Below are 21,921 nucleotides of genomic sequence, written 5' to 3'. Positions count from 1 at the left end.
GGCTAATAACTTACCACATGGAGGGCTGGACCATGTGTCAAACAGTAAACAGATTTGTCAGAAAAACAGGAAAACTGAAGCAGGGACAAAAGGAAATACAGATCTTCCCATCACATTCCCCTGCAAACTCAGCCCAAAATCATGATTCTAAGTATTAACGACTCTATGATAATTGCAATTCTTTTTTCTCAAAAGGAGGCTCAATTAACCTTCCCACTTCGTAGAATGTCTTTAATTCAGACTACACAGCAAAGAATTAATGAAATTTTGCTATTCAGTTACAAAACACAGACAGAAGTGAAAAAAACGAAGGCTGAGAAATAGTTAAAGGAGAAAATACAGTTGTCAAGAAAAAATTTTTAAATAAAAATATTCAGACAAAGAAATTTAAAAAGATGGAACAAATTACAGACTTTTCTGAACACCCTGCCAAGACTGTGTTATCTGGGCAATGACAAAATCACTAGCTAAAGAGGAGAAATCAGAGGAAAAAATACTTCATGAACCCCATTTAAGTCCACAGAAAGTTATGAAAAACCTGGGCTTGGAAATTCAGTTTGGGGCATGGACCAAGGAACCTGTCCAACTACATGATGATAAAGTAGGACTTCTCCCTACATGAGGGAAAGTAGGAAATGTTATTCTACATATGCTCAGAAACAAGAGAACTTAGACTCAAAATCCACCATAAATTAGTTGCTTTTGTCCAGAACAATATGAGGAAGATTTTAGCAGAGGGAGATACTGCAGACTCACAGACTGACACAGAGGTATAAGAAAGACTGATAAAGAAATACTTTGGAGTTTAAGATGTCACCAGTTCATCTAGAAGTTGTATTAGAGTTGTACTGATTTGTCTCAATATAAAAGTACTCATCAGGGACTAAGAAATTAATTCAAAATCAGTTGAGGCCTATTCATGAATTTATTGATCAGAAAGAGTGGAAAGTGAACAAAGAGAAGTCAATAAGATCCTGACTACATACCCACTGAAATCAATGGGAAGTTTTATAGCGTTGATCTAAAGTGGCCTAAAGTTTTACCAAAAAAATTACACACTACATTAATATATTAGCAATAATAATATGAAGTAAAGAAAAAAAAATATATTAGGGAGAAAAGATGAAGGTTATGTGAATGTGCAGGTAGTCCCCAGAGAAGGAAAAATCAGCTGGGAACAAATGTGTATTCACATAGTGGAAGGCAGCAGCAAAACCTTCTTTGCTTGGAAGCAAATGCAAGTTTCACTCCAGACCAGGATTCTCAAATAGACCCTGCTGTGGTGGCAGGTGTATCCACAGGAAATAACAGGTTTTGACCAAAACAACCACCAATACTGTATTTTTTCAAGGACTGTGTGATCATGTAATGGCCACATAGGAAGACTCTAATCCCCACAAGCAGTCCACTTCAAAAGCATAGGTTTATGCAGACCACTACAACCACAGTGCTAACGATTCCACTGGAACCTGTGGGAAAAGCTTTCATCAGAAGGATGCAGGTCATTAATTATGGGGCAAGGTTAGATCCCAGAAAAAGACAAAGTTACTACTAGACTCAAATCACTGAGGAACTGAGCAAGCTGGTCTAACCTTGTAGCTGACTCTGCTTTGAGCAGGAAGCTGGACTAGAGACCTCCTGAGGTCCCTTCCAAGCTGAGCTATCCTATGATCCTAAGAGTACCACCATATGTAACCCCATTCTCAGCAATATGCTTGAGTATAAATAGCATTGTTTATTTTTGTTTTCCTACCGATTTACAATATGCTGAAGCAGGTATGAGACGATTAACAAATCACAGCTTTTACGTAGGCAAAGCAAATGGAAAACTAAGTTATCTGCAGATCTCACACATAAGAATTTTGCATTTTAAAGGTAACTGAATATGATGTAAGTAAAATCCTACAAAATACTTTTCATGGTTTTGATGGTATTTTGATGGTATTTGAAACACTTTTCAAACACAAATAGTAGAAATAATACAGTAGAAATAATGAATGGCAAAATTACAGCACACCGATCAGTATACTTTGGAGTAAGATCAGCGTCTGAAATTCAGCTCAAAGGCATCTTCAAGGAAGAGCAGAACTGCAAGAGCTGTTCCTAAATTTTGGAATCTGACCTGGCAAGATTTCTAGTGTCTTGACATCTCATGAGACATCTGTCTTGACCTAAAATCTCACAAGCCTTCTGGAAACATCTGTTCACAGAACTGCATTTTAAGACATTGTTGTATGAAGACAGTAGGGAACTTGCTACCCAGAAAACATGTTCTCCAGGAAAAAAAAGAAGTCTCAATTTCTCAAAATTGAAGTCTTTTCATGGGAACATACACTGCAGTTCCTAGAGAGCAGCTTTACCAGGTCATGGATGGAATTTCTGATTAAAAGCAGAGAGACCCTCCCATTGCAAACAGTTATCGCCTAAGGCTGGGAGCTTTTGCTTGTATTCAAGGAGACAGAGGTTCACATCCTGCCTAAGACAGATCAGGACTTTAATCTGTCTCCCACATACATCCCAGACATATGCCCTAATTATTGAACTTTTCTTGCCAGGGGCAAATAAGCCTCCCTACCCCTCAGTCTTTTCAGGAGAGAAAAAAAGTCTTGCTTAATGTTGTCCCAGATTGGAACCGAAACAATTTTTGAAACTGAAAAACCTTTCGTGGGTGGGGAAAACCATTTCATACCCAACTCTATTTTTAGAGTTTAAGCTGCAATATGTGTCCACATACAGTCAATGACAGAAAATCATAACTGCCAAATTTTATCAACACAAGCATGTGAATGTAATCCAGAGTTTCTTGAACAGCAAACACCAGATGTTGATAAGAACAGGTCCCTCTATCTTTGTATCCCATCTCCAACAATATCCTGTTGCAAAGGCATGCTTGTAGGAGTGTAAGAAACAGACCATGCACAGAGTGATCTTTCTTCTTTATAACTCCTCTACTTTCAGTAATCATTTTAGAGACTTCCTGTGACTGTGTTATAGAGGAAGGTAAATCCCCCAAACTGGCTGTAACTGAGCAGGGGAAGAACAACTTTTGTCAGGGTTTTTGTTGTTTTGTTTTATTTTGTGGGGGTTTTTATTAACTGATTACATCTAGTGATCTATGTCCTGATGCCTGCAGCCTGGTAGAACTTGCAATTTCAACCTAATTTCTGAAAATGCTGTTCTTATTGCTGGCATAAATCAACACAAGATATGTACTCATTCATTGTCAGTGAATAAATCATTCATAATTATGGAATAAAAATTTGTACAAGGAGTTTGTTGTCTTCAATACCCTCACATCATCTCCATCTTTGCGGACAATGCCATCTGAGAGTGAACTGGATCACCCTAAAGATCAGCCAGCATTCATGCAATGAATAGCATGAAGGGCAATTGAGGTGAGTCAATATTGATTTAGTGACATAACAAAACTACAGAAATGTTTATGTTAAGAGTAACATAGACACACACTTACACTACACATATTCATAACAAAGGAACACTTTCAAATGACACTTAAACAAATACCTTGCAGATGGAAGCAACAATTATTTTCCAGCAAGGGTGGGATTCAGACCCGATGACCAAAAGATAAAAATCTTTAGCACACAGAGGTGCCCCAGGAAGGAATTTGTTCCCCAGAAAAAGCAGCCTGTTAGGAAGGCGCTGACAACTTTGGACTCTGTCCCAGTACGGTAACACTCTCTCTAAGTGGGAAGGGGAAAGCCCCCATGCCTTCTGCAGTCCAGAACTCCATATTGATTAAAAAAAAGAAAGAAGAAAATCACAAATTCTGTCTATGTACATTTTAGAGCCAAAGCTAAACATAAATGCATGAGTTAACATTGTGATCCTAGAATAATTTTAACTTTAAACAATACAAACAGAAGCCATTTCTTCCACTCATTCCAGCCAGCAGTTTCTTCCCTCAGTTCTTTGATTCACAGCTCTAAACTTTTACTTGAACTATATAAATAGCTACTAAAAGAATTATCAACCACGTGGATCAGCTTTTAAATAGGAACATGACACTGCAAGTGAGTTATACAACTGCTTGTGAGACAGCAGTGAACTGCTCGATATCAGATTCCTAGGATCTATTCCTGACTCTCGGAGAAGAGTGTGGTCTACTGGCTAATGGTAATACAGTCAGTGCAATGGATTTGGCGTATTTATCCTGCGGGCACTGCTGTAAGCTGAATGAAACTGCCTAGGCTTCTCCATTTTACTACATATATAAAATAAGAACTAACGTCGAGCAAAAGAAACTTTGTTCCATAGCAACAGTTACACAATACATACAGATTCTGAAATTTCTTCTTAAAGGAGAATAAAGCAGAGTGCTGTTTCCTGGCCACAGGCCCAGTGTATCTCCTCTTAGAGCACTTATCATAACCAGGCCCTGCTGATGTCAGACATGCCAGTTTCCCACAAAAGGTACATCATTGTCGAATTGCTATAGTTAGAATAGGTTTTTATTCCAAATTTTAAATTTTATAGCAGTAGAGAAGATCTTATTCTATTTATGAACATTACAATAATGCAAATTACTGTAACACATAACATTAAACTGAAAGATAGCACATGTGAAACCTGTTACCTGAATTGTGTCGTGCAATATACCCAAGTGCCCAAGATGCAGCTTCTTTGACTCCAGGGTCGAAATCTTCCAAGCAAATCACAAGCATTTCTAGTGCTCCACAATGAACTATTGCTTGAGCTAGCTCTGGAGAATGTTTACCAACTGCTCTTAGCACAAATGCAGCCGCTTTCTTGTAGAATCGCTATACAAATCAGAAAAACAAAACCAACCTTTTATTAACATTAAGTAGTTCAAAGCATAATACAGTACAGAAGTGCATAAATTAGACTTTTTAGCAGCAGCAATATCTCATACAGATCCAAATCAGGACCACTAGACATTATACAATCAACCTACCTATAGTCCTTCTTTGAGACAGCTCATGATCTAAAATTTGCAGTAAGTGCATAAACAAACAGAAAAAATGAGAGGTCTAAGAGGATATGGGGAAAAGATAATAGTCTAGATAAGTCTGTTTGTTTAAGCGAGTAGTGAACATAAGAGCTGCAAAAACAATGGCTCTTAACATATTTAACCAGATTGCACAGGTTATTCAGGGCAAGCTCCTAAAATAATTCTACCCATCTGTGACACCTGCAAAGTTTCACAATTTCTAATGTGTATACCCTCATAACACCTCTATAAGAAAATATCGGTTACATTTACAAACAGGAAACTGAGATACAGTGAATTAGATCCAACAAAACGGTTTAGGACCTGAATCCTGGAATGCCTAAATATTGCCGAAGCCCGGAGCTAAGACCTATCCCACCGAACACCCAACACTGGATGACCCTTGGTTTTGACCAGGCAACCTGCAATTTTACTCCTGCATGCGTCCAGAAGCAGCTCACTTTTGACAGGACTATGCACCTTGGCACCTCTGTCACAAGTTCAAGCAAAATCCAAGCATTTGACTCAGTTCTACCCACCTCCCTCAGTGCTGGACCGAATACATGTTTTGAGCATACATATAACATCTGATGCTGCACACATCATGGGGTTCCACATAAACTGCAGTGGTGGTTGTAGTTTCTTCTCAAAGCACAGTTAAAATCTTCTTTAGAATCTTCTTTTCTGAAGACACTTCAGTCTTCTCCTGCAGTTTTGTAACTATTATTGGGATGTGGAAGTTGAAGATTAAATTTCTTCCCCTGCCTTAAAGTTTCAAAATCCAGAGCCCAGTTAAAAGTACTCTGGCCAGAGACAAGAATGTTGTGAGATAGACAGTTCCCCTGCCTCGTGAAGCCACTGTGCAGCAATGAGTGCAAGATTCATTGGGATGCAACTGCTACGTCCATGTGCCTGGAGTATGCTCTCCAGCCTGGCAGCTGACAGATCATCCTTATGTACAAGCTCCAGAGGGTTCTCTCCCCATGTTCCAGCTGGCTTTAATCTCATTCCAAGGTGCTTGATTCTCCCCTGCTCTGCTCAGGTAGCCTGGGCACTTTACAGTGCTAGATTCCTACTGTCAAGGTACCCAAAACTTAAAACAATGCAAAGCCCACATCCCTTTTGGATCAAGTCCAGAGAAACAAATAATCACATGAGTGCTTCTGTGCACCCTGTAAGGTGCACCAAACACCTTCGGACATCTGATCTAAAGCACTAAGGTATGGCAGCAGAGAAGTATCTGCAATGGCTCCGCAGGAAGTAAAACGGACCCAGGCCCAGGTAGGAGAAAGTCACACAGCACACCATGTCCATCCACCTAAACTCCTCTTCCCTCAAAGCACAATAGCCTCATCTATACTATTAGAAACTCCCTATTAGCTTCGTCCTATCCCCTAAACCATGTCCAAGCATTGCCGAGCAATTTGATGGTTGGCATTGGCTAAAACCACATCAGGGAGCACGTTAACAATTAAAGAGCAGAGTCATCTTCCAGTGCTCAAACACATGCCCTGACTCTCCTTAGTTTACCTGTACTGACATAATCCCTTAATGCCAAAAATCCAGTCTTCTAAGCTAAGGCCAACAAGCAGGTACATTAAACATAATTTACAAGCAAAGCATTAAACATCATTTAGAGGGAACAGAAGTTAAGGGAAGCAGTACAGACAAATGGCCAAATCCCTAGCTAATGTAAGTTAATGTAAGTTAGTGTAAGTTTTGCTGAACTCAATGCAGCTACAGTTGTTTACACCAGTCTACGGGCAAATACGGGTATGTTATTTCCGTTAAGTAATTATGGTCCTGGCAAAGAAAAACACTTCTTTGTTTGTTATTCGAAACACATTTAATTACAAACAACCCGTATTCACAGGCACAGTCAGAACATGCTGTAAAATTGTATTTTGCTCAGTTTAATTGACAAAACATTGATCTGGGATGTGGCCCTGTAGCTGTTCTCCATAAATCAGTAGAATCAGTATTTTTTATGTGCTCAAAGAATCTCCTTCTTAAATATAGATGTTGATACACGAAGAGAGAGTGGAATGGAAACTTATCTGGGTTGGGGGTTTTTTGCCTATGGGAAGTAACAAACTGCATGCATTGCTAAACTCTGCGTGAACTGGATAATGAGTTTCCTTCACTTGCCCTCAGTCACCAAGGCAGAGTAGGCTTTCCATGACCTCACACTGATCTTGCTGCTGCCCCAGCAGCTGAATTACAGCCATCTTGATGTAAGGACAGCATGGGCAGTAACATGGAAGAGATAAATCAGGGTACTCAAGCTATTTTAGTGTGAGCTTTGAGTTGTAGCAAGGGCGTGGTTTCCAACTCAGAAATAGAGGATGAAGATTTTTGTTCCCCTTCTTCCCTTAAAAATAGGAATAAAATAACCAAAATGGTTATAAATTTGTCTAACTAAAACCTTAACTTTCTTACCATACTATAACAGTATCTTGACATCAAGGTTTTTCTTTGACCTTTTTTTTTTCCAGATTAATTGTATAGGCAATGACCAGATACACACAAAAAATATGCAATGAGTACTTACATTTATGTTTTCCTAAAAGACTGGAAATTAATATATATAGTTTTCCAAATTATATTTCCATTGAAATCCTACTTATCCTACATCTAATAAATCAAAACTGCAATGTAAGTATGGCCATGATATCAATGCACTTAACTCCCAGCTATCTCTTTCTTTTTCCAATTATTAGGAACCTTATTTGAAAGTATTTCTGTTAATCTAGGTTAGGATCGCTGGCAAATCAAAGCTGGAATATATGCAAAACCTGACGAAAAATGGCAAGAAGGGAGAAAAAGAGACCACCAGATTTATTTGCATTGCATTTGTGATGACAATTTTTGTTGGTTTTGGTTTGGTTGCTTTTTTTGTTTTGTTTTTTTACACATATGAAGATGAAAATCTTTCAGTGTATTTTCCTGTGTCAGTGGTTTGATATTTCTCATGCTACAGATTTCCAAAAGGCTATGTTTGGAGATATTTAATACTTCATTACAGAAGTTCAGGTTTTTATGTCTTTTACAAGTGTTTGGTATTATTGACAAATCCTAGTCAATCATCACTACAGCTTTCAAACTGTCTCATTTTTAAAGAGGGACCTTTTATAAAGCTTCACTCAACATTTCAAAAACATAGCAGTGTCACAAATAGATATTTTTTACAGTGCACTAGAAGGTAAGATGATATTTTAAAGTTAAACTTATTTAAAGTCAAACAGTACACATTGATCTCTCAGGAGTTCAAATATATGTACTGTCTCTAGCTTCAATACATTTATTGCTCTATTGAAATAACAGCAGACAGCTGATATAGAAAGATTTCCCTTTCCCTGTGCAATAGTTAAAAAAAAAGATTACTTAAGAAAACAATGATGCCTTACATTCTGCTCAGACAATGAACACACGAGCTGTGGAAGAATATCTCCCTTCACGACTGCCTCTGCCAGGTCATCGTTATAATTGGCAAGTCTCCCAAGAGCCAAAGCAGCAGTGTGTTGAATAGTTGGGACGACATCCAGCAAAAGAGGTCTCAGCAATGACATTACACCTGAGTTACACCAGGAAGAGAGAAAAGCCCACTTGGTAAGCAGAAATTTTTCTAAACATTTGCCTTTATTCATAAAAACCTATTAAATTACTCTTCCAGGTAATAGGAATTTGTAGGAAATCCAGGTGTTCCACTGAAATGAAGTTGGCACTTGGACAGCATTGGTGATGGATAACAATATTTCTGCCCATTTTTCATAGGTACAAAACACTTCTGAAATATAAGAAAAAAGTCACATGTAGAAATAAGCTATATTCAAACATCTATAAAATACATGTGTTAAAGTATACACATGAAAATAAGGTATATTCAAATATATATTAAATGCATGTATTAAAGCATGTGCAGGAAACTCCATCTGGAGGTCCTGGTGAGCTGATGTTGGCATGTCACTCATTCAGCCTGCCAGCAGAACCTCTACATTGAATTACACCAAATTACATTTCATCTTATAAGCAATGATTGCTTTGGGGACCAATATCCATAATATATTGCACTCCAGATAGGAGAGTTGAAGATTTTCTTATCATGTTATTGTTTATGATGTGTTTTCACTGATGAGTCCACAATGTATCAGTTAAACATGAAAGAATATGAAAGTCCATTCTCTAAGGTGGTCTTACAATACGTACTCGAAATTATAGGTGAGGTAAGCAGCCATGACATGAATCATTAGCAGTTACGGCCTAAGAAAGTCCTCACATGGATAAACATCTGGCTAAAAATAGGAAATGGGAAGAAGAAACTTTCCATTCTTGCAATAGGAGGCAGGAGGTCACAGTGCAGTTCTGCAGGTCTCCGTGCTGGGACATGTGCCATTCAGTATTCATCTATCATCTGGAACAGCATGAACTGTGAGATGAGACTTTGCTGGTGACTCAAAGCTACTCAACGTAGTACCAGTGAGGGAAACTGTAGAGAACTAAAGACTGAATGACTGGATAACAAAATGGGAAGTGAAACAGAGCACATGTGGGGAAGCCAATGCCAACCTCGCATATGCACTGATGGACCCCAAACAGATCACTACCGCCCAGGAGAAGGATCTCGATGTTAGAGGAGACAGCTCCATGGAGATACCAGCTCATCGCTCAGTAGCAGAAAATAAATTTTACCCACAGAAGTATACAGAGTGCTCAGGATTATTTGGAAAGGAAGAGAGGCCAAAGCAAAGACCATCGCTATGCTATTGTATAAATCTACCCTGCATGTAATACCCTCCCCTAGAACAGAACTGGAAAAGGTTGTGTGAAAGGCAGCAAAGATGACAACTCTATATGTAGAAGCTCTTCCTACAGTTAAACTAAGATGCTTCAATAGGGATATAAAAGATCCACATGGTTACATAAAAAAATATGGCTTATAAGGTCTGGGAAGGGAAAATTACTTGTATTACGATTCTTCAGAAGTGTTGTTCCTGTACCAGCCAGTTGCATGAGCTTTATACCTCAGCCAAAAAGCAATGCCCTCTGAAGATGACACAGTGCTATAACAGAACACCAAATACTCGTAGCTACAGCCAGAAATCTCCCTATCAGCTGTCCCAGTTCTTTCCACTACATTTTTTTGCTAACAAAGATGAAGATTTAGGTGGGTGGCTGTGGAAGAAAGCAAGACTTCCCTTCTCAACGGCTCATGCAGCTATAAGCACTGAACAAAGGTCTTCTGGTGCGACAGTCCCACAGCAGTGGGATCAGTGCCTCATGGCAGATGACACCCAGGTGTTGAACAGGCACACCATGACAAGGAAAAGCTGAGGGCCTTACAGCAAGAAATAGTCCAAAGGGATGCAGGCTATAACAAGTTACACCCAGAGCATACTTCTGTACAGAAAGGCACTCTGAAAAGAAAAAAAAGTTGAGCAGCAGTGTAATTCTCACAGTGAACATTTATTTTAAATTAAAACCACATTGCACCCAGCAAGAAGAAAATAGCCTAATAATCTATAGATGACTCTGGAAGGGTGGCAGGGGGGTAAAACTAACCATGGAGGTCATGCTGACCACTAATGAATCTGTTCTGGGAAGGTCAATACTCCAGACAGAAGCTGTACGTCCATGAGAGGTACGGCCTCCCAGGATGTTCACAAGTCAAAATAACATAGGTCTCAGGGGGGCAACGCAGTAAAAGCAGAAAAGTGAAATGAAATTGTGATGTCTGAATAGCACTACAGAAGCACCAAAAATGGCTCTGTAAGATGCATTAATTGAACATGTACACGTAGAACCTACAGAAATAGGTCTGTAGTATAGCTGGGGCCTGCCCGCGCTACTGCCAAAGCCATTGGGAGCTGAAAGAGGCCTCCTGTGTACCACTAGACAAAAGCTAGATCCTCCAGTATTGTAAGATCAATATGAATTCATTTAGCACTTTGCAAAAATCACTATTTCAGAATGTGGTCATCATATTGACATCTTCTCACAAACTCTCCCAAACAGCAGGTATAGCCTCATTAGTAAGTTATGCTTCATATCAAAATGCACTAAGTACTTTATAGGACAAAAGTAAAAATAAAAAAACATGTGAGTTAGCTCACTGTAGAGGATATACAGGGTTGGCACTATCTCTAGCAAGTCACCTGCATCCTCTACGGAGAGCATTTTCTTGTCCTTCCCTCTAACATAAGTTACATGGTCAAACAGCTGCTGAAATTCCTAAGGGAATCTCATGTTCTTCTGACTCTCTACATTGCAGTAAAGCAGGAACAGTCAGAAGCAGTACACTTGTATTTAGTGTACAGATACTACATTTGAGCCCTTAAGTTAAGACAATATGAAAACAAGATTTAATAAAGAGAAACAAGAAAAAAAAATTTTTTAAGAGTTTTTATTCACATAAAAGATACTGTTAGAAGTGGTTGGAGGGAAAAAAGGAGCGCCTCCATGTGTGGTGTCCTTACCCTAGAAGCGGCAAAAGCCTGATGGGCAGGACATTCAAGCAGGATGTGGCAGACAGTTCAATTCTGGTGATGGTCTCAAAATCCAGTGAAATTTAAACAGGCTAGAATTACTTTACCCGGGAGGAACCCATGAGCTAGATAGAGACCATGTGACACCTTTCTGGTCTGCATGACATACCTAGACACCGCAAAATGTAAAACCGCGTTCTGATTTAAGAAAGTTTACCTATACATATGCTTTGAGTTGTCACAAATATGAGATTTATATCATTTTTATCAGCAAGATTAGCTGATACAGATTTCACTTTTAGAACAGGCTAGGAAGTCTTGAGCCTGAAAATGCTTCCAAGGAGCGTGCCGCCCCATGACCAATACCATTTCACTGTAGTATAAACCATGTAAAGTTTGGTGATGACATTCAAGTGTCAGCACAAAACGTTCTACTGCAAATTATTTTAGTTGATGAAACTGAAGGTGAGGAAAGAGATCAAAAGTTAAATGAGAGTTACTGTTTGAATAAAAGACAGAAGATGCTAAAACAGGTTTTAAAAAACAGTGAATGGATGGAAAACTTTAGAAATAATAGCACCTGTGCTGATCCTCAAGGAAAATATATTTTCCCAAAGTGATGTCTGCATGTGAGAAAAGACAGTGAACAAATAATTACCATGACAAGAGCTTTGATGGACAAGAAAAAGAAAAATCAATTCCTGTTGCTGTACAAGCCTTATATTGACATCAGATTAACTGAGTGTTGAGAGAAGTGTATAGGCCTAGATTATGCTTGTGCATTGAACATAATTAAATGCTGCTACCTCTACTTCCCACCTTCTCTAAAACCAGTTTCTTTCTCTGCATCGAGATGCTATCCATCATCTCTAACTCCTCTGCAAGACCCAACTGCTTGATGACACGGTTGTCATTATTTTTACATCTTCAGCAAACAGTATTTCTCTCTCTACAGCACTTCGAAGAAACGAGCAATTAATTCCGAGAGTGCGAAAACAGAAAACACCTACATAGAGATTATGCAGTCTTCACTAAAACATCTGTAGGAAAACCAAGGTGTTCACCTTTCCGTCTATGACTTTTGAAGATAGTGCTGGGAAGGACAGATGTGCCAGACACAGGAGGAGGGCTTTCCTGTCCAACCTAGCTTTTTCTCCCAGAGGTAAGTGTATTTGGTGAGCTCCTCTATTTGATCTCTTAGCTTCCTTTGACTGTCACATCTACAGCAAAGTCTACCCTTCTTCTCCAAAGAGGTCCAAGCCAGGATTCCTATCAGTATTTTGAGTTACACTCAAATTTCTTTAACGTTATCTTAAGGCAGGAAAATAGGTAAGAACCTTCCAACAACTTCCTTTTACCTCTACCATTCACTCAAGTGAACAGCACCATACAGAGCAGGGAGTAGCAGTGTCTTGCTGCTGAAAACTTCAGGAGAACTCTTTGGTGGTCTTCTAAATAAGTCTCTTGTGACAGAAGTAGGAAATTCATTCACTCTAATTCAAAGGCAGCAATACAAAGTAAACTACAAAATAAGGCATTTAGACCATTGGACTGGATTTGTTTTGGAAGAGTTCCCACTAGCAACTCAGAAACAGGGTAAGAAAGGATTACCGTCAAATATTCTCTCTTGCATCATGGAACCTTGACTGACCTTGGGCAAGGAACGATTCCCCTTTCCATCCTCAGTTTGCCACTCAGATTTGTTGCAAAGAACGACACACTTTAGAAGCTGAATCACCCTTAACACACACTTCTCAAGTGGAGTGCTGCGCGTAGGCCTGATGCACTTTCTTTTAGCAAGTGCTGGCTGCTGCCTATCTGGGAAAAAACCCTACTCAGGGCAGCAGCAGGTTCCAAGTTTTTTCATTCCAAGTTTCTGTTGCCAAACAAACACTCACTATTCTGGAGGTAGCAATCTTCATTTGGTCATTCTGATTTCTTGGGGAAAACCACATCGAAGTCATGCAGAATCCCTCTACTCTCCTCCCACCCCCATCAAACCCTTGTGAAACTTCAATAAGCACAAGTCAGAGAAACATCACTCTACGTTTCAAATTCTCTCCATTTCTGCACCCGAAGATGACCACTCCTACCCTATTCTCCTTCTTCTCCTTCCTCAAAAACAAAATTTATTTCCATTTTAAAATGTAAATGTGGAAAAAAGTCACTCTATGCTAGTGTTGTCTCTGGACACACTCTTCTCTTCAAGATGCTGTCCTAATTTATGCTTTGGATCAAATGCAATGTTGTCTTCTCATTTTTGTGTGCTACCTGTTACACTAAGAATATTCACCAAGCTAACATTAGCACTCAAACATCCATCATAACACCTTGATTTTTCAGGGCTTCTGATGTCAAATTCAACTGATTTAACAAGGAAATAAAATAGAAATTTATTTCTGCCTCACCATAGCTCCCTATCTTCAACTACCCTTTCCTAGAAGAGTAAAGAAGACTTAAAACAAATTTCCCAGAACAGTTAGAGAGAGCTTTCACACTCGTCTTGACACAGCCTCTTCCAGAGACAACATGGTACACACGTCTCAAGTACATACTCCTCAAGTGTGACTCACCCCAGGAAAGGACTCCTCACTGTGACAGTTCCATGCACAACACAACTACAATCCTTCAAATATCAAAGGGAACATAAATACAGTTTGGTAACAGAGACTCTGGGTAATCAAGTAATTCGTACAGCAATTACCAGATGGTGTGGGACATAATGCAGATTCAGTTTGACAGCAGGGCTGGAGATTTCTGAAGGATCGAGGAGCAGTAAGTTTCTCCTCCTCAAAAGCTGATCTGACTGATCATTTTCCAGACCCTCTTTCTGCATTAACGGAGCAGAACTAATTCTGTTCCAAAAGGACTGAATTTCTGAAAATGACCCTCATGGGGCTAGTTAGTGGCCATCACACAATCTTTCACAAAATCCAAGGTGGTCACAAGGAGCTGCTTCTTTTTAATGGCCACTCACGAAGATGAGACAAAGTTCCCAACAAATTCTGCGTTTGAAATTCTTACTTACAAGTCTCTTCCAAACAGGTCAGGAGGCTGACAAGGAATCCTGGAGCAGCTGAGCTTTCAGTTGGTTGAGTTACAGAAAAAGACAGTCCTCCAGCTTCAGCTACATTTACTTTCTCCTTCTCTATCATCTCTCTGGTACTTTCCTTAACACACAGCCTCCTTCTTCCCTTCATCAGGCGCCACCACATTTTCAGGTCTCGAGGAAAGCCACTCTCCTCACACTTATCTGGTACAACTCCAAAAGATAACCTTTTGCCTTTCATGCCACATTGCATAGTTCTCTCCCACTTCTCCCACTAAAGCTCAGCAAAGCTTTTAGCTCAAAATATTTTTTAAAAAAAAGAGAGAGAAAGGGTGCATAAATCCAAATATTGAAACTGGCTACACGGGGGCACTGGACTCTGTCCATGCATATACATGTGCAAGATCCAGATAGGGTGAGAACACAGATACTTTGAGTCAGCTGTACAGGAAAAGAGCTGCTCCCTTGACAGCCATCACTCCCACACACCCTACACTCTCATCAGGCTTTTTACAAAGCACTGTGACACCTGAGCACGTTCTTTAACATGATTTGAAATGTGGAACTGCATCCTGAAATCCCTTCCCAGAGTCTGATTCTCCTTACACAGGGTCAAGTGTCCAACTGTTGCATTTAAAATAGGTATATTTATAATACGTACACTAGGAAGAGAAGTTGAGAAAAGCACAGGCAAAAAGACCTAATGTAATTGGATGACTTTGAAAAGCCTTTTTCTCAAAAATAAAGACTCCTAAAACCACTCCAAAGATTTGGGAATATAGCTTTTAAAACCTGTGGCTAGTGGAATAGCTCTGGAGCCGGGAGAGAACTAGTGCTCATGACATCATCCTTTACCTACATAATAACAGACCACAAAGCAGGCAAAAATCTGCCATGCCACAAGGGTTTGTGATGGAGCCCTAGTCAGAGGCAGGCAAGCCCTGCCCCCAAGCTACAGCCTCTTGCCAACAGCATTGTGAGGAACAGATACAGGAGAAGATGCCCAGAGGTAACAGAGGAGAGGACTTGGTCCTGGTGGTGAGGATAGCTTGTATGCTGGATTGCAAGGACTCAGAAACTCAGAGTAGCTTGATATCAGGCAGAATGGACAGGAGACAGAAGGCAGGGACCTGGGTTTGGGATGGGGAGTTGTCTACCACCAGTGGAGTGGGAGGATGGGCAAGGGTCTTCTTTTACACTGGAAGTTTGGAACTTGGTTCCTGGAACCCTGCAGACTGGCCAGCAAATAGATAAGGCAGAGCAACAGGAGTTGAAGTTATCTGCCCAAGATGATAAAAAACCCCCAGCAGCAAGAAGGGAACCCAGGTGTCCAGGGTCCCAGCACAGAGTCCCATGGCAACACACAGGCTGCTAGATCACGCAGCTTCAAATGTATTTTTCCAGGTTCCAGACTCAGCTTTCTCTATGACTTCCACAGCCATTATGCTTAAGAAAGCAATCAGCCCCAAGAAACAGGTTAAAGAGCTGATCTTGTAATATCTTTAAAGTCAAAGGCTAAATTGCTAGGCTAAATGTTTCTTAATCCAAATGATATCCTTAAATAAGTTACAAATCAAAAGCAACAATCCCATCACCACAAGCTCTAATGCAAAAGAAAGAAAAATTTAATTCTTACTATGAGAGAATACAAAAATGAATACCCAGAAGTAATTCAAGTCTTATTCTGATACATATATTAATGCTGAATTGTAAATGCCTCCCTTAAAAAAAATTTAAACAAAATGCTATTGCAAAGGGACTATTTATTTACAGGGTGCTGCACTTCACAAGCCAGATGAAGAAAGAAGAATTAGACCCTCAGTGACCACCACTCTTAGAAACATACTAGAACCAGTTCAGATCCACTCCTAGTTTCTAAAAGACAGAAAGCTACCTAAATCTCAGTGCAAGAAAAAGAACTCAAGTTCATCTGCTGTTATAATTGAAAATAGTCTATTTCTAGGATTTAAAATTTGGGAAGGACGAGGGGGTGTGGGGCTCAATAATGCATTCCAGTACCAAACTTCATGAGTTGTAGCTGCCACATGAATAGATTTATTGTTAAAGAATATATTTTAAACCATTACTATCAAAGTAGCTTCTTCCATTAGTCAGCAGCCCTCCAGAAATCAGATTTGATAAATTAATTACCTGTCATTGTTTCAAGTATATCCTTACAAAACAGAAAAAAGTTTAGGAGTTTTGGAGGAGAATTTGTTCCAAGTATCCATTAATTAAGTATTCAAAGGACAAATCCTGCAATTATTATTCATGGTAGTATCTAATCATAAGGAACAACCTTATCAAAGCCAACCACAGAGGTGGAAAACACACAGGAATGAGCTCTGACAAAGGAATTTCTCTGATCATACCTTGCACTTTCCCACCACCAGAAAGCTGCTGAGCTCCCACACACTAAAGTCCCAGGACATTCCTGACCACGAGAGAGCCAGTGTCGTGTAAATGTGTCAAAGTCCAGGGCCAGATTCCAGTTCCCCAGTTACCACCGATTTTGGGATTTCTGCTCAGTGGGAAAGGCAGCTCCAGAGCTTGATGAGATATAGAAACCTCAAGAGAGAGATGCTCTGGGAAAAGGTGGGGTTCCTGTTGGCCCTCTCTGATCTTCTTTCCAGCTTGCCAGTTCCCACCAGTTTTCCTTATATAGGAAATATATATATGTGTGTGTATATATATATAGGAGGCTTCACAGTAATGGTACCTTAAGGTTTCTCGACAGCCAAGCCAGAGTAAGAAACTCCCACCCCTGACCCTGGCCACTGGCTCCTCTCCGTGCGGCAGTCTGCCATCTCTTAATCTGTAACAATACCACTGCTTGTACCTGGTTTAACACCACAGAAGCAAGGCTTATAGTGTAGTCAACACACTGCCATCTTTCATGATGTTAGCATGGTATCCAGAGACACTGCCACAAAGAACAAGGTCTCAAACTAGTCTTTGTTTTCCTTATAAAATATTAAGCAGTTATCAAAAGGACTTCTAAAAATGGGACCAAACATTTTATTCCTTGAGCACTGATCTTTCACTGCTGCCAGCCTGAATTTTGGATGTTCCAGGAATATAAACTGAGATCAATAATACAAGAGTACGCTACAGTACATTCTAAGGGCTCAATTTTCTTCAAATTCCAGTCACTGTCACAGTCCACATCTTGCTTTCTGCTTCAGCCGGAAAAAGACTAAACCCTGACAATCTTTGAGATCCAACTGAAGAACCACACAAGGTGCCCCGACTCCTAAAGCAAATGGAAAATGACAGCAGGCAAAGACTTTCCGCATCTTCTTAAAACAGTGGTCTCCCTAAGGGATCACTAACTTCCTTTACCAGAATAAGAAAGAAGCCCCCAATCTTTTTATATATGGATTTATACAGAGATACATGTATAGACAGACATCTATCTTTCTCAAATCGTTGCTCCAGAGCTCAGTAGATCAAGACCGTAAAAGGTACGCCAGTTATCTGCTAGACGGCTAGGTCTCAAAATATTTGTCTAAGTGCTTTAAAAAAGGACCAAATCACATTTTACTGGGGACGAAAGGTTTCAAAAAACACTTAATCGCATTTCATTTAAAAGAAGGTTTTAAAACCTGTATCTCACACATCCAGAAAAGGTCAAAACTAACAGCTATCATTTTAATTCTATAACTGTGAGTTAGTTTTAAAGGCTGGAGAAGCGGGTAAAATATTTGTTGGCCTGAGCCATTCAAATAAAATGTAATAGGAAACATTGTATTTGCAGATATTCCCCTCTTTTCTAGCATCTGAAAAACTAAAGCCTATGGAAAAGCAATTTGGGACCAGAACGAGCCAAGAAGGATGATAACCTAGACAAACGCACATTTCCGCATTACTACCCCAGAGCCTGATCCTTGTAAAGTTAACCTTCATCTCAACGCCATCTGTGTGCAGAAGTTTCAGGCCTCTGAACTGATTATCTCTTCTGCACAAGCAACAAATCAGGTCTGAGGTAAAGCTACCAACCAGATTACCTCAAATAACTATTTTAAGAAGAAATACAATGTAATTGAAGTTAGCTTGGCACTGAGTTTGCTTTCTTAAAATGGACACTTTCCACATTTTTAAAAACACTGAACTGTAAGAAGCCTGTCTAAATGGGATCTCTCTCTGCGAGCTGCTAAAACCAGAACTGTAAATGGACACAGAGGGACCTCTTCTTTCAAATAAGACATAAATTATTCCTATGGCCAAGACGTCCCTTTGGTAAATGGAGATCATTTGTATAATCTAAGGCAATGGCATTAACTCACTGCAAGATGGAAGGAAAAAAAACCAAAAAAAATCAAGAGGCATGGCAAAGCAATACAAAAGCCCTGGTGTCAATGTGTCACTCCCATAATCAAAGCAAATGTTTCTTTAACAAGAAATTCAGTGATTTTCAGCAAAACCGTTCTAGTAGACAGTTGTAACTAGAACAACTGAAAAGTGAAAGTATTTACGTGATTTATTTTCTTTTTTTGTTTGTTTGTTCCCATTGTATGTCAGAAAAAACTGACAGATTTACTAGATTTGGGAAGCAAGTATTAAAAACAAAACAAGACAAACCAAAATGTAATCGATTCACAAATACCATATGGTAAACCAACTACGCATTTATAGCACTTTTTCAATCTGCCTTTCAGGTAATCAATTACTGAGCACTTCCTCTTCTTCCTCTTTTCAGCTCAGGAGCTCTGGACAAGCAGAGTGGCTCTGCCAGATGCCAGCAGCACAACAGCTGGTAGAAGCACTCCCACAGCTCCTGTTTCTAAAAATGCTCAATTTGGTTCACGACATCCCATGACAGCAATATAACAGAGGCGAATCCCTCCTAAACTGAGCCAATCTGCTGGCGAAAAGCACTGAAGAATTTAGGAACAACTTGTAAAGCTGGTATAAAAATAGTTACTTCTAAAGTAGGTTTTCCTTGGCAAGTCAGTGCTGGCTCCACCGGGAATTCCGTTTTCTCTATACTTTACATAAAGCTATATCGGAAGCACGAGGAAGTAAATGAAGTGGGTTATACCGAGAAATTTTCCCTGAAATAAAAATCAGTTATGAGATCATAGCCGGAGACATCCACCTCAGAACAAGCACATAACCACCCGCGCACAGGCAGAGCACCCCGCGCACGCAGCTGACCAGCGTCATTAGCTCTCCCTCCGCGCCGCGGAGGGCTCGGCAGGCCCGTCCTCGCACCGCGGGGCCGGGCCAAATCCTGCTGGGGAAAAAAAATCCTTAGGAACTAAGTGGCCAGCGGGAGTGGGGAGAGGGAACAGGGAAGCGCCCCGGCAGCTCCGCCGGCCCCCGGCCCCCGCCGCGCTCCCCCTTCCCCGCCGCCGGGAGTCAAGTGCGGCAGCAACGGGGGCGCGGAAGGCCCCGCAGCCGCGCCCGGCCCGGCCCCGCCGGCTCTGGCGTGGCGGAAGGGCTGTGGGTGCGTACCTGCGTTTTGGAGGGTCTCGATGTTCTGCGGCCGGGTGGCCAGCTCGGCCACCGCCTGCACGAACTGCGTCCGGGCGCGCTGGTACTGCTCGAAAACTGCGGGAGGCAGTGCCGGGGCACCGAGTTAGCGGCCGGCGCACCGGGTTAGCGGCCGCCCCGCCGCCCCCGGGCCCGGCCCCCCACCCCCGGCCTACCTTGCAGAACCTGCCGCTGGCTCATGGCGGCGGCGCGGCAGGCTGCGCGCCCGCGCAGGGCCGCACTGTGTACTCGTCGCCCCGGCAACGGGGCGGAAGCCGCGCCGCGGCGGGGCGGGGCCGCGCCAACACCGCCCGTGACGTCAGCGCGCCCGCCCGCCGCGCGCCATCCCGCGCAGCCCTTGGCTCAACTCCGCGCAGTTCCTGGCCACGCGGGGTCCGGCGGTGTGTCCCCGCGCGGGGCTGTGGGCGAGTGGGGAAGAGGCCGAGCCCCGGCGGGCTGTGTCCGGGTGGCGGCGTGTTGCACGCGTGTGTTAAACGTGGGTGTAGGTACAGGTGTGGGTATAGGCACCCAATGGAGGCGCGCGGGGGCGAACGGACCTATAGGACTGCGGAGAAAGGACTTCGCGCCTCTACACCACACCTATACCGCAGATACATACGCAGCGGCACGGAGATGTATCTATGGGTGTATATGAAGACGAAGTTACATAAGAACGTATATAGGCAGCTGCATAAGCTCAGCGCTATACGGAGAGCTGCTGTCCTCGGGAGCGTCCGGGAAGGGTGGGAACGGGCAGGGGACGGGCAGAGTCCGCAGGACGGTGCCGGGCTCAGCGCAGGGACCTGCCCGGCACACAGCGGTGGCTGCTCCCCCGCGGGTTGCCGCTGCCGTCCCTCCGCGTCCCGCGCACCGCGGCGCAGGCGGGCTCGGGCGCGGAGGCTGCCGTTGCGGTGGCGGGCGGCCGGGCCGGGCCCTGCCCACCCCCGCTGACATTTGGGAGCGGCGCTGCGGCCGCCCCGCCGGTGCTCCGCAGGCGGAGAGCTGCCTCGTCCCGCTTCGGGGCTGCGAAACTTGCCGAGGACCGGCGGGCAGGGAGGGAGAGCCCCGCCGCCCCGGCCGAGCCCCACGCGTTGCCCGGCAGCTCCCGCGGGGTTACCCTGCCCCGCACCGCTTCCGGGGCGGGGAGGGGGTAAAAAGGGAGAAAAAAGAAAACTAAGGGTGGCTGCAGCGCTCCGGGAGCTGCCCCCACCGCGTCTCTGTTCCTCGGGGGGGGTGGGCCTTTGATTTTAATTTTTTTCTTTTTTTTTTTTCTTTCTTGCCACCGCTGCGATTCCTCCTCGGGGATCTCCGCTATTGCCTTACACCGCCGCCCCGGCCCACGCCGGGGTTTTTCGCGCTGCACGGGGAATAAACTCGCCCCGCGCAGGGCTGCGGAGCCCCCGCCCACTCACAACTGTGGGGCGGTGCAGGGGCGAGCCCATGGGCTACAGCCACCGCCTCTGCCGGGAGCCACGCGTGTCGTGCCGCGGGAGAAGCGCTGTCCTCGGTGGAGAGGAAGGCTTTGCTCACTCCGTCCACCTGCGCGGAGTTAATGATAAGCCCGAGCGCACCCATCTGCGCAGCTCGGATGCAGGCGGCTTGGGGGCAGCTTTTGCGCCCTCCGCGCAGGGGTGCGCAGCACAGGGAGGGGCACTGGGGGCACGGTCCGGCAGCAACTCTCCGACCTTGCAAGCACGGGTACTAGTTATTCCTGTGCCCCATAACAGTATTTTTAATTTTTTTTTTTTTCAGCAGCGTGTCGTTCTGGCAGATACCCTGGTGACTGCCTTCCACTTTTCCCACCTTGGTGTTTTCGGCTGTAGGGACTATTTACGAATAATTCTCTTGCTAACCTGTCGGCCAAGGCATGGTTGCATCTATGAGTAAACACAGCCTTGGAGGTCTTTACAGCAATTAGTGTAAACGGTGGGACTGCGAAATGA

At 42.6% G+C, this 21,921-nt stretch overlaps 1 protein-coding gene across 2 annotated transcripts in view; it reads right to left on the bottom strand.

Annotated features, from left to right (window-relative positions):
* SPAG6 (sperm associated antigen 6) overlaps window positions 1-20,179 on the bottom strand; it is a gene marked incomplete at both ends in the record, with an annotated part of 35,085 nt that extends 14,906 nt beyond the window's left edge. For both annotated transcript variants that reach the window (XM_081996403.1, XM_081996404.1), the window contains 4 exons: window positions 4,598-4,781; window positions 8,380-8,546; window positions 19,961-20,056; window positions 20,155-20,179. In XM_081996403.1, coding sequence (XP_081852529.1) covers window positions 4,598-4,781; window positions 8,380-8,546; window positions 19,961-20,056; window positions 20,155-20,179 — 472 coding nt within the window. The remainder of the gene's footprint in view (window positions 1-4,597; window positions 4,782-8,379; window positions 8,547-19,960; window positions 20,057-20,154) is intronic.
* Window positions 20,180-21,921: the final 1,742 nt, after the last annotated feature.

This window comes from Phaethon aethereus, assembly GCF_964289735.1.
Source record: "Phaethon aethereus genome assembly, chromosome: 2".
NCBI lineage: Eukaryota > Metazoa > Chordata > Aves > Phaethontiformes > Phaethontidae > Phaethon > Phaethon aethereus.
Note: the sequence above shows the minus strand (reverse complement) of the source record. Positions and strands in the feature narration are given on the sequence as shown.